General features: G+C 34.0%; 1 protein-coding gene across 8 annotated transcripts in view; it reads left to right on the plus strand.

The window, feature by feature from the left end:
* SLC4A10 (solute carrier family 4 member 10) overlaps positions 1 to 13155 on the plus strand; it is a 387026-nt gene that overhangs the window by 344386 nt on the left and 29485 nt on the right. For all 8 annotated transcript variants that reach the window (NM_001266840.1, XM_015110179.3, XM_077956433.1 and 5 more), the window contains 4 exon segments: positions 198 to 303; positions 4920 to 5081; positions 6507 to 6620; positions 8084 to 8245. In NM_001266840.1, the coding sequence (NP_001253769.1) occupies positions 198 to 303; positions 4920 to 5081; positions 6507 to 6620; positions 8084 to 8245 (544 nt within the window).

The raw sequence follows: 13155 nt of genomic DNA on the forward strand, positions 1-13155 counted from the left end.
GAGTAGTCTAGTATCCTAACAGTCCATCCTTGATTTTTGAAAATAGTCTGTTGTGGAGTAGTTTAGGATAACCTAACTACTTGTCTGTCAAATAGAGGAATGCTGTGACTGGAGAAAATGGAGCCATTATACATTATTCTTTGGTACAGTCACAAAAAGCTACTTATTTCACAAAAGACACTATTTTGCCTTTTCAGCTGTAACTGTGTGGAACCGCATAATCCCAGCAATGATACATTGAAGGAATGGAGGGAATCCAATATTTCTGCCTCTGACATAATATGGGAGAATCTAACTGTGTCAGTAAGTAAAACATTGAAAATTAAGTCATACCTAAGAGCTTTTGTTGACATTGTGACTCAATTATTGCCATTACAGTAAAATTTGTTTGAATGCATAATATTATAAAACTAATAGTTGTGTTTGAATTTTAATTTCATCATTTCAGATGCTCATCAGTAAACTGGGGTTATCTTTCATTATTAAGGTTGTTCTAGTAGAAGACCAGAATTGCTCAAAAAGCTCATTTATACAGAATTATGTGACTGAGATGGACTGAAAGCACATTAAATATGAGTGGTGTTGACCTAAATGAAACCATATGGCAGAACTAAGTCTGCCTTCTGTGTAAAGAACTCAGAATGCTCTTACTTTACTCTGTAATGCTGCTCCAGCTGTTCCGGATCTGCTGGGGGGAAGGGGATGTTTCTAATATTCTAGTGTCAATACTAAAGTCTTTGGGAGGAACAAATATCACTTTTCTTCACAAAATTCTGGCACCTCCCTCAACAAGATATTTCTTTTTTCCATTTTGTTGTTATCTCCCACTCAAGAAAGGGCATGGCAACATATTTTTCACCTATAACAGTTAAATCCTGTGCCATTGTCTTATTTCCTTTGGCATTTCTCTGCTTTGTAATTTCTTTCTTTTCATACCTGCATTTCTCTATTTTTCTGAATCTATTATAATTTCTGTGCCTCTTTACCTATCAATATTTGCATTCTATACTTCTGGTTCAATAAAATCTTGTAATTTGAAAATGTATTCTGCTTTTAATAAGTATTAAAATCTGAGTAGCCCTACTTTCTTTTCTACTCTTCCCAGTTATAAACATTACAGGTTCAAACCTTCTGCCACTTTACCTGCCCATATAGGCTCAAATTTTATTATGACTATCAGCAAAAAACTATATGAGTTCTAGTTCATTTGATCAAATGCATACTATTTTAATAAATGGTCCAGTTAGGGAACATAGAAATCTTTTTTGTTGTACAGATATTATAAAACTCTAAACATGATTCTTGTAAAGAGCATATGATCTATTGACTATTTTCTTGATTTTCTCTATTGAACATGTTCTTTCAAAATTGAAATCAAATTACTTACTCTTTATTTAAAATTCTATCTTGTCCTATATTTTACTACTTCTATTCTTACCCTAATTGTATTCTGTAGAATAAGCCTTCAGTTACTCTTGTTGTTTTGTTATTGTTAACATTTATTCAGTTCCACCTATTTTTTCCTAGAAAAATAACATCGCCAGGCTGCTTCCACTCAAAGAGCCATTTTAACTGAACAATAAAAGAGTTGATGAGCTGATCAAGAAAAAAAATGCTATAGTTATTCAGAATTTAGACATGGGGTCATGATTAATGAAATCAGTAGTGGGTCTTCTGTCTACATTTTCTTTGGTAGACTATATTATGTTTACAGAGCCTCTTGATGTCTTCTTCAATATGAAAACCCAAATGATCCCATCTCTAAGTTATATAACATGATAGTTTATTCTATATGTATTTTGTATTATGTGAATAATTTAATACTAAATAATAATATTCATTCTATGTATTAGAAACTTCTGAATTTTTAGAGTACTAAGAAGCAGACATACAGCACAGTTATCAGGCTAGCTGTGAGTTAGATACCGTAAGTTTTAAGGTCAAGTAGAATAGTGAAAAATATTTTACAATTGAAGCAAACACAGCATTGTGGGGTTGTTGGTTTTTTTATCTTTTTTTGTCATTTTAAAAAGTTTTGTACTAGGTGCTAACATTCAGGCAGAAATTTTCATATTATTTTTCATTAGTTAAAAGCAGTTTTTGCAACGGATAATTGCTAATCTTGACCAGAAACAGTCTTTATCACCAGAGGGAATACTATATAAGGAAAACAATCTTGTAATGTTTAAGTAAAAAAAAAGACCATTAAAATTTTTGTCTAATTTTTATGCTGACTTTTTCCTCAATATGTTCATACTGTCATCAAAAATATTTCATTAATAAAGCACTGAACTAGTGGCTTTTATAACTAATTTTGTTAAAATAGTGATATAACATTTAATTTACATATTATTTATTTGGCAGGTCCTGTAATGTTTCATTGAGTTGTTACATATCTCATGAATTATAATTTATACCTTGCCAACTCAGCAAGGGCAAAGAACTTTAGCTTTCTTTGATTCTCCCAAACTGCTCTATGCATAGTAAGTGTTAATCATTTGATAAAAGTACTTAATGTCTGTTTTGAAACAGTTTCATCTTACTATTTAATGCAAATATTTATGGCAAGCTAGAGTACTTAAGTGTGTATATATATGATCTCAAAAATCAGCCTTTATAAGAAATCCTTAGGCACGATTTAAAATATTCATAAGCAGTTAACCAGCGTTTGGTGTTTTGTTGCCTGAATTACATATTTAGCTTGTACATATATAAGGGGCAGGACACTAATGCCAACTTTAATTTCTTATTTTATCTAACTTAATTTTTGCCAACTTATAGAATTGCTGAAACTTAGAATGTGTTTGAAGAGTAATTAGTAGAAATCAGTTTGTCAACAAGCATTTTTTGAGTACCCATTGTAACTGAAACCATATGTTAGACTCAAAAGAAGAGAGCAGGATTTGGATTTGGTTTTCATTTCTAAATTTCAGGACTTACTCTGTGTGTATGTGTGCATGTATGTATGTGTGCATGTGTGTGTGCCTCCGTGTGTGTGTTTGGGATACAATTCGTATAAAACTGAAAATAAATGTTGAATTTAGCAGGTCACAATTTTTCTTTTTTAAAGTTAGCATTTTGTTTACTCCTAAAGAGAAAATAAATAACATTTTCAAATATGCTTTAAATTAATGTAACTAGGCAGGCCATTGGCAAATTATAGAGTGTAAGACAGCTAAGGGATCCTTTAAATGTCATCTATGTTCTTAAGAATTGAGAACAAGATCCCGCCAAATGACTTTTATACCTGTAGAAATGACAAAAGATGCTCACAAATTTATAGATAATGTGTTTATCATGGAACTTTTAGCTCCTTTTTCTATGTAACCATTTTGCTACCCATTATATTGCTTAATAATTGCTCTGCTAGCATTTCTGGACAGGTGCAGAAGAGGAAGAAAAACACAAGGATTCATTTTTGCCACCTTATCTATTTTTACGGCATTTTGAAAGAAGGAAAATTAAAACTTTAATTAAGGCCTGGGGGATTTTTCTGTGGTTTTTCAATTAGCCAAGTTGCTGTGCTCTGCATTAGCTTAACATGAATAACTGGAATTTAACTTTGCCTATCAAGGAAGATGTTTGCAGTTAAATTAGAAAAGGGGACAGATTCTTTAAGACAATGATAAGGTATATTAACTATATTTCTCAAGACTCTCAGGCTTAGGGTAACTAGCAACTCCAAGTAGATTTTACTAGTTGTTTGTTTTCAGATGACAGGGTAGCTATTTGTGATTTGTTCTACAATCTTTGGAATGTATTTACTTTTTGCTCTACAAGGATTTCAGGCCTGAAGTTAGGCAGACTCTGTGTTTGTGGTCAATCTATGAGTTCATATTTTTCTCCAAGATCTCTCTGCAATTCAATTTATGTTCAGGGCAAGAATATCTCAAGGACTAATGAAATCACTGGATCGTTTAAACTATTATTTCCTGTTTTGAAATGTAAAAATACTTTAGTAATCTAATTTTTAGAAAGATAAACCAAAGTAAGTTTAAAATAATTTTTTTTCTTTCAAAATATTTGTTTGAAATGCTGTTTTTCCTGGAGAAAAAAAATTTTTTTGACTTTGCTGCCACCTCATGGCTAAGGCAGTAATTAGAAATAATTCTTCAGGCTCTTACAGAACTACAGTTGCAGAAGAAAAAATAACCCATGGAGAAGTCATAGTAAATATGAGCTTTGCCTTGCTCATGTAGTAATTTTATCTCATTTGTTCTTTAATCCAAGTTCGATAGTCCCATCTTTGACTTACAATTTCATTTCAGTCATTGTATGTCATAGTTTTCTTGTTGCCTTTCTCATCTTTCTTGGCAGCTTTTGGACTAGATAATTCTACAAAACATTGTTGTCCGTCAATAAGCAATAATAATCTCACTGCAGAAGTCATGTTTGTATCACAGCTCTGCGGCTGCCCACCAGTGGTGAGGCCACAACAAATTATTTAACCCCTCTATGCCTCAGTTTCCTCAGACATGGAATATAAATAATAACATGAACCTATTTTATGGGATTGTTGTGAAAAGTAATTTAAATGATGTATTTAAATAGCTGGGCATAGTGTCTGACCTTAGTAACCAATCACTATTACGTATGTCATATTTTCAATACATCTGGTGTTAGGAACTTAGTAGGTATTAGATTTAATGCACATTAATTAATTGGTAAATCAATTAGTCTTGTACATTTAAATTTAAAAAGTGGTTCATGTTCAAATTTTTCATAAACCTTTGATATTTCTCACCACCCATCCAAGTTGAACTTGGAAGTCGTAATGTAATGCCTGTTAAATCATTGCGAGAGCCATAAAGGAAAAGCCTCAGCATCTGAACTACAATTGATCAGAAGGTGTTAGTTTTCTGCAAGAAATGTGTCTGGTTTTTTCTTAGTAGCTCCATTTGTTTTACTTCCTCTGGCAGGAATGCAAATCATTGCATGGAGAGTATGTTGGACGGGCCTGTGGCCACGATCACCCATATGTTCCAGATGTTCTATTTTGGTCGGTGATCCTGTTCTTTTCCACAGTTACTCTGTCAGCCACCCTGAAGCAGTTCAAGACTAGCAGATATTTTCCAACCAAGGTACTTAGACTATAATTTTCTTGATCTAAGTGTAAAATAACATAGGACAAAAGAAAGAGCAATTGGTGTAATAAAGGGAGCCACTGAAAGGCTTTTGTGTGAGTGAGCTGCCAGGTTAGTTGTGGGGTGAGATGAGGGGCTGAAGAGAAAGAATTTTGTGATGCAGGTGCTGGGAGTGCATATGCAGGCTTCTCTCCTAACTGCAAACCCCGCGGATCAACTCCTACTTTCCTACTGACGTTTTTGGAAATTCACAGCACACACTGCATTACTGATTGTCACTTTTTTGCCCAGTGAACAGTGGGAACTATTCCAGCCTGACAGATACCTCAGAGGAGCCTATATTACATTCTCTAATTGGGGAAGCCCCCGCAAGACTCATTGGAACAATATTCTCTTTTTCAGTGTTTAAACCGTCAGTCCCTCCCCCTAACCCACTACGTTTGCATCTGCATATTTGGAAAGGAAAGTAAACAGAGAAACAGCTTAGTTCAATATTTAACACTGCAAAGTAACACCTATAATGTCTGATTCCGCCAAAAAAAAATTAAAAAAAAGGAAAAGAAACAAGGAAACAAGCTTCTTAGGGATGAGCTATAGATTATGATCAAAATTCCACTCTGGGAAAATATTTCAAGAACTGTTCCTTCCGAAAGGAGCTTCTTTTTTGTCACCACTTTCTTCCCTAAAGTGGAAGATTCATTTATTTCCCCAAAAAACTTACTCTGATTAATACAAAAACATTTTTATAAGCTGAAACAATAATCTTAAGCATTTTGTGTATGCTTGTGTGTATGTCATAAAGGCATCTTAAAATAGACTAGATCTGGATAATAATTGTATGTGAATATTTGCTCAGAATTGGCTTTATAAATGAGAAATGGCTTTAAAAATTGGCTCACATAGAATAAATTTTAAATTTGCCCACTCTGTTGTGTACATTCCCAACTGTCATGCTTATATTCTAGATAAACTAAAACATTATGTTTCTTTGATAAAAACAGATAATTTTATTTTATGATGCTTCAAGTTTATCATATTAAAATGTTACCTGTGTGAAAGAGATCCCTAAAACCCGCCAAATTCTGCCCATGCTACCTTATTCTGTGTTCTGAATATTCACATGCATGGGTTCATCATAAAGTTAGATTTTAAATAAACATTGAAAACAACTCAACCACGATGTAGCTATTCCATAATGCCTCATTCTGGAAAGGTTGAGTGTGTACCAATCTTAACGACAGTGATACATAAATATATATTCAGGTTCTGACAGAGCTAATGGTAATCTTATAGTATGCATAAAATATAATATTATGATATTATGTCATAAAGTGTTTATAAAGTGTGACTCTAGATTATGTTCCTGAGTATTCCTTGATATTTATAGCTACTTTAAGTGACAAGTGTTTTCATTATTTTTAGGTTCGATCCATAGTGAGTGATTTTGCTGTCTTTCTTACAATTCTGTGTATGGTTTTAATTGACTATGCCATTGGGATCCCATCTCCAAAACTACAAGTACCAAGTGTTTTCAAGGTGAATTTATCATAGCACTTACTATCTCTCTCCCTCTCCCCATCTCTCTCAGTCTAATCTTCATTTAGATGATACCTATAACCCTAGTACTTAGGATTTTCATGAAAATATAAAGAATTTAGATTAGAAGAGCAGTAAATGAAATGCACACAGCATGGCTAAAATTGGGGTCTAATGTTTAAAAAAATAAGAATTACAAAATATAAATAATTATAAATATAAAAATTGCTTGAAAAAATTTCCTGTCAATTCTGACAGTTGAAATATATATATATATATATATATATATATAACATTCTTAAAAGATAAGGAAGCATTTGAAACTAAGAGAAAAGGATTATCTTGGCAGAATTGTACAGTGAACAAGGCTTGAAAAACAGATAAAAATAGATTGGAAATAGAATTCTGACCATGTTACTAATGAGGTACAGTTTGAACATTCCTTATCCAAAGTGCTTGGGATGAGAAGTGTTTCAGAGTTCTTTTTTTTTTTTTTTTTTCAAATTTTGAAATATTTGCAAACACATAATGAGGTATGTTGGGGGTGGGACCCAAGTCTAAACACAAAATTTATTTTTGTTTCCTATATACCTTATACATATAACCTGAAAGTAATTTTATACACTATTCTTAATAATATATGTGACCTATCACATGAAGTGAGGTGTGAATTTTCCACTTGTGGCATCATGTGAGTGCTCAAAAGTTTCAGATTTTGGATCATTTCAGATTTCAGCTTTTCAGATTAGGAGTGCCCCTTTGTTTTCTCTGTCAAACAGGGCTGGGGACTTCTATATAGGACTCTTGTCAGATGAAATTTTGAGAATCATCTCAGACAGCAGTCATGTTTGGAACCCTTCCCTGAGCCTCTGCTCTGACCAAGTATCTTTTTTTCCATTTTCACTCAATAGCCTCTGCACATCAAAAATAACAGTTACAATACCATAATGATGTATTCTGTTTAGATGTCTGTCTCTGATTCTAAACTGAAAGAAGCCTCTGATTTATCTTTGTATCTCAGTTCTAGCACAGTGTTCTATGTGTCAATGTGCTATTTGTAAATTTCAACACATTTTCCAATAGTTAATGGTAAATATTGATATTATTTTATTTAATACAGGTATTGATTAAGAACACAGATTTTTCAACAAATCTGTCAGAGTTTAAATCCCATCTCTACCACGTACTAGCTTTGAGATCTTGGGCAAGTTACTGGATCTCTCTATGCCTCAATTTTCTTTTCTGTGTCATCTTTAGAGTGTTGTGAAGAAAAAAAATGAGTTAAAATATTTAAAGCACTTAAAATGGTTTTAAGTGCCTTATGAGTATTATTATTATTTATTGTAGCCCACTCAGCTCCTCTGTTTATAATTAGGGCTTTCCTGGTAGCATCTGTAAGACTTAATTTGATCAAGTATTCATTAATCCAGTTCATAACTATGCACATCCTTTACTTTATACAGCCCACCAGAGATGATCGTGGCTGGTTTGTTACACCTTTAGGTCCAAACCCATGGTGGACAGTAATAGCTGCTATAATTCCAGCTCTGCTTTGTACTATCCTAATTTTTATGGACCAACAGATTACAGCTGTCATCATCAACAGAAAAGAGCATAAGCTAAAGGTATATTTTAACATTCATTTTAATGTAAATCATTATGACTTAACTGATATTAACTGATGTTCATTTGACTTCTCCTGTATTCTTATTCATTTGTACAGTGAAATACATAAAATAACATTTTCAGATGTATAATTTTTATTGTCTTACAAGATACTTGGTCTTACAATGCTTTGAGAATTTACTTATTTGTAGCACTTGGCTGAGCTCAAGTCTGAGAACTCACCTCCAAGGCATAAAATAAAAAAACATTGTCAAAGTTCTAACTTTACCATATTTAGCATATTTTAGTGAAATAACAATCTGTTCTGGTGAAGTACAACCATACCAACTTGTCTTACATCTGAGATTCCTCTATTCCTCTATTTAACCCTAAGTGTATCTATTACATTTAATTCATTATCAGAATAAATTACAACTTCAACTATTTCTTATTTTCTTTAATTATTTTTCTTTCTGCCTATAACAACAAAATCCAGACATAAACGTCACAGTTTGGAAGTGACATCTTTGAGTTTTATTGCAGATTTCACTGTCTCTTTTATAAAAAGAATAAGTAAATATAGATGTGTCTTGGTTACATTCTGACCTAGCCATTTTGCAGTTGTGAATAATCAAAATTGTTCACTGGTATGCAATTTGCCTGAGATTTGTAATGTAAGCACTATCACTTACTTTCAGGAATATGTTAAATAAAGTCAATGAAATCATTAAATGGTTAAAAATAATCTGCATCAAACCTTGTAAAAACAGAACATGCACAATCTTGTTTTTGTTTTGGTATCATGGAGAAATTGCCAGCTATTTTCACATACCCTTTAAACTCTAGGAGAAAAAAATCATTGTCAGATTTCTATAAAGAAATCATGCTTTATAGGATTTCTTTTGTAAGAATGTTAGAAAGATGAAAAAAATCTCTGATTAAACTCTGATGCAATATATTACGTTAGTGCAAAAGTAATTGTGGTTTTTGCCATTGCTTTTAATAACAATAATAACATAAATGTAAGAAAGCACACTTATTTGCAATAAATCTTATGAAGAAGGAATTTTGAGTATATGATGGAGAGAATGTGTGTCTGAAAGCAAAGGACATTCTTCATTCTCTTTGTAGAATGTAACTTCAGAATTCTCACAACTTTATGTATTTTATTAAATGACACATTTTAAAAAATCAACTAAAAAACTGTTTTAGGAAGAAAGCAAGCCATATAATTATTATTTACCTTTCAAAAAAGATTTTTTTAGCCTTCATAATTAGGCAGAAATTCTAGTGAGTCCACTGAAAAAATTATCCTTTGTAAGGGCCATCAGTTAAATGGATTCAGGCAGCATTTTTTTCTTGTTGTAAGTGGAATCATATTAAAACAAAGTGTGGAAGTGAAATGTGTGCTGAGATTGTTATTACCTTCCTGGCCATTCTGAATCTTTGCCCTTTCCTGGGCCCTCAACCTTATAAATCACATGGCACTTGCTCTTACTCCATGTTCTTCATGAGCCCTTGACATTCACAGCCTTTCCAAAGCTCCACATTGACAAATACACTAATTTCCCCCTTCACATACACTGTGGAATAACAAAAATGTAATAAAGCATTCTTCAAGTGGTCCTTTCAAGTACTTGCATTTATAGAATTAAATGCAGAACTAGAACTATTTTTGTCACTGAAATAAACCTAAGGCTACATTACTAAATCTGTTTTATTGTGCAAAGAAATGATTATGTAGTCAAAAGTTTCATATTTTTGCCCCTTACTACTCTGGATTTAGTAAGTGATATAGCAAATCTGGCTAATCATAAACTCTGCTATATGGCCACAGGCAGAAGAGTCAGCCCGTTCTTGGCCACTGCGAATCGGAACTCTCCATCCTCCTCCTTAGATATGAATACTTTAAAAGCAAATTTCTTCCAGTGAAGATGTATTTTGTCTACATTGAATCCCCATTGGGCCTACAACTCTTATCTCCTTAAGCTTCTGTAGAGTGTGGTCTGATGCTACTGGGTTTCCCGTTAACAACAACAAAATCACCTTCTCAGAATGTTATTTACTCAGAGTAACGGTTTGTTCCATAGTACTTCTCCCCGCTTCACTGAAATGTTTGCAGTCTCCTGGCTTTGACTTGAACCACATTTTCACTAAAAGATGTGTTTCTTGAGTATATCACCAGACCACAAGCTAACCACTTGTGAAAGCATTTTCAGCTTTTACTAATTTTCTTTTCTCACTTTGAGAAACCCATTTTTGCCTTAGTTGGAGCATTCCCCGAAATTGTTTAATGAATCATGTTTTGTAGTTTGTGTATCAAACACTTGGTAGACTCCACATCATGTATCTAAGTCTACATACACCCAAATCAACTCAGAATTCCTCTTTTCATTCTTTATCTCTCCCAAACATATTTTAGATCTTTTTACTTTTTCTTCACCTCTATTGCCAGAACTAGTAGCTGGTTTTCTTTTAGACGATATTTCTCATGCTGATAAAAATGTTTTTATTGGCCAGGCACAGTGGTTCACGCCATAATCTCAGCACTTTGGGAGGTCGAGGCAGGCAGATCACGAGGTCAGGAGTTAAGAGACCAGCCTGGCCAACATGGTGAAACCCCATATCTACTAAAAATACAAACATTAGCTGGGCGTGGTGGTGGGCACCTGTAATCCCAGCTACTCGGGAGGCTGAGGCAGGAGAATCATTTGAATCCAGGAGACAGAGGTTGCAGTGAGTTGAGATTGCACCATTGCACTCCAGCCTGGGCGACAGGGTGAGACTCTGTCTCAAAAAAAAAAAAAAAGTGTTTTTATCATTTCATGAGTGTCACTATGTACACAATAAAGCTGTGTTACACTGTATTGGTGACTTACTACTCCCAAAGAATGCGGGAGCTCAAAATTAGTAAAACTCGAACTCATTGCATTCTGTTATCCTTCGGATGGCTCCAGAGTGAAAGAAGAGGCAAATATAAAAATTTGAGAATGTGAAGTATCATGTATATTATACATAAATGTACATATAAATCCATACTCTCTCTAGCATTTGTTTGTTTGTTTGTTTGTTTCTCCCTTGGAGAAGTGGATTAGGCATAAGTTAACTGAATCCCTTTGAAAAGCATTAAAAATATCTACTTGGGTTTTTTAAAGCACATTCTCTAAATGTGAAAAGAGAGATATAATCTTATAAAAAAGAAAGTTTCTGTTAAGATACAACTGTGGGCTTTTCTACATGTTTCTGTAGACAGTTCAGGCTTCTTTTGACATCATTTTTAATAAACAGCAATACAATCCCGGATCACTTGAGTAAATGAATGCATTTGCAACATTCATTTGGCACCATATTCTCTTGATGATTATGGCATTTGATATGTTCTTTTTTGCCCTCTTTGTCAGCCTGGTTCTTCATGTCAATCTATAGTCTTTTATGTGGTTAACTTGACAGATGCAGGAAATTGCTGCCAAGCTTTGAAATGAATTTTTTCAGCAGTGGCATCTGGGTATCAGATGGTCCTCTTGGCTGGCCTCTTGTCTTGCTGCATGTTGGTTTTAGTGGGGTCTGGTGTAGCATCACCTGTTGCTATGCTCCCTTTTCCTCCCATATGTCCATTTCCTGTGATTCATGGATGAATGTGAGAATAAAAGCTCTAGCTCTGTCTTTATTTGAGAAAAAAAATCTACAGAAATATGTTAGAAGGTGTAGAGTTCTCTCTCTGACAAAGGGGTACTTCTCTTTGGCTGGCATGCCTATCAGCTAATAATTTTGTTACAAAGTCCAAGTTTTTAAAGACATTTTAAATGAAAGGCAAGAAGGATACTGGTTAGTTAGGGGAAGAGCAAGAAGTGCTTTATTTATTTCCTTTGGTTTACATTGAATCAAGATGCTCCCATTGTTGTACAGCATAATTAGGGGAAATTATATTTTTGTTTTTGTTATATATTTATACATTACAAAGCTAGCTTTATGAATTTAGAAAAGAAATTATTTCCTCTGAAAGAATTATTTTGCCCACTTCCTGCAATTCAGAATCCCACTGTTTACATTTGTATCATATTTTTTAAACATTCAATAAGAGCTATTGGAAATCACTCTCATGACGAAGGTCTCCCTCATATTATTGAGCTGTAGTGAATGTGGACTCTGAGAAAGTCCAGGTGTGCTAAAAAGTACAAGCCTGACTCTCAAGGCCCCCTGTCTTCTGCCCTCCTCTGATGTTCATCTCACAGCCACTAGCTCCTCTTACATCTTTCATTTTCTCTTAGCAGTACCACAATTTTGCAAAACAACTCCAAGGGAGCAGCATTCACATTGTACTCCCTTAGAGGCAGAGGCTTAAGTATGAAGTCCTTCACTGTTCTACATCCTTCTCCCTCCAGAGTTGCTAGGACAAAACACTTCTCAAGCTGCTTAAGACGTTGTCCTTTAAAGGGACCAAAATCTGAGTTCTATTCTACGGAATTACACCTTCCAAAATGTTTTACAAAAGGCCAAGGTACAATATTACGGTCCTGGCAAAGCTTTTTTCTATGCTTTTTTGATTATGCTGACACCAGGCAGTTTCTCTTCCTACTCTTCAGCTCTTACTAATCAAATTCTTTCTTGAGTTACTTGCAAAGAAAAGTTTCCAGAGTCATATTCATTCAGGAAATTGAGTTAGACATTTTGGTGAATTGTAGCATTGCCCCAGTAAGCTGAGCCAATGAAGGGTACCACTGCTTTAGTGCCAACATAGGAGGAACAGGTCCTTAGGTACATAACTCTCATTTTCTCCTCACTATCATCTCTTGCACTTTTATAATTTGGAAGGGATGAGCAGAAAGGAAAGAAAGTACAACTGAGTTTATGAATCTTGTTACTAAGAAAACAAAATCACAGAGAAAGACTACCATGACAAATATGCAACAGTGTGTTTCACACTCCAGGC

The sequence above is a fragment of the Macaca mulatta genome, chromosome 12 (assembly GCF_049350105.2).
Source record: "Macaca mulatta isolate MMU2019108-1 chromosome 12, T2T-MMU8v2.0, whole genome shotgun sequence".
Classification (NCBI taxonomy): Eukaryota; Metazoa; Chordata; class Mammalia; order Primates; family Cercopithecidae; genus Macaca; species Macaca mulatta.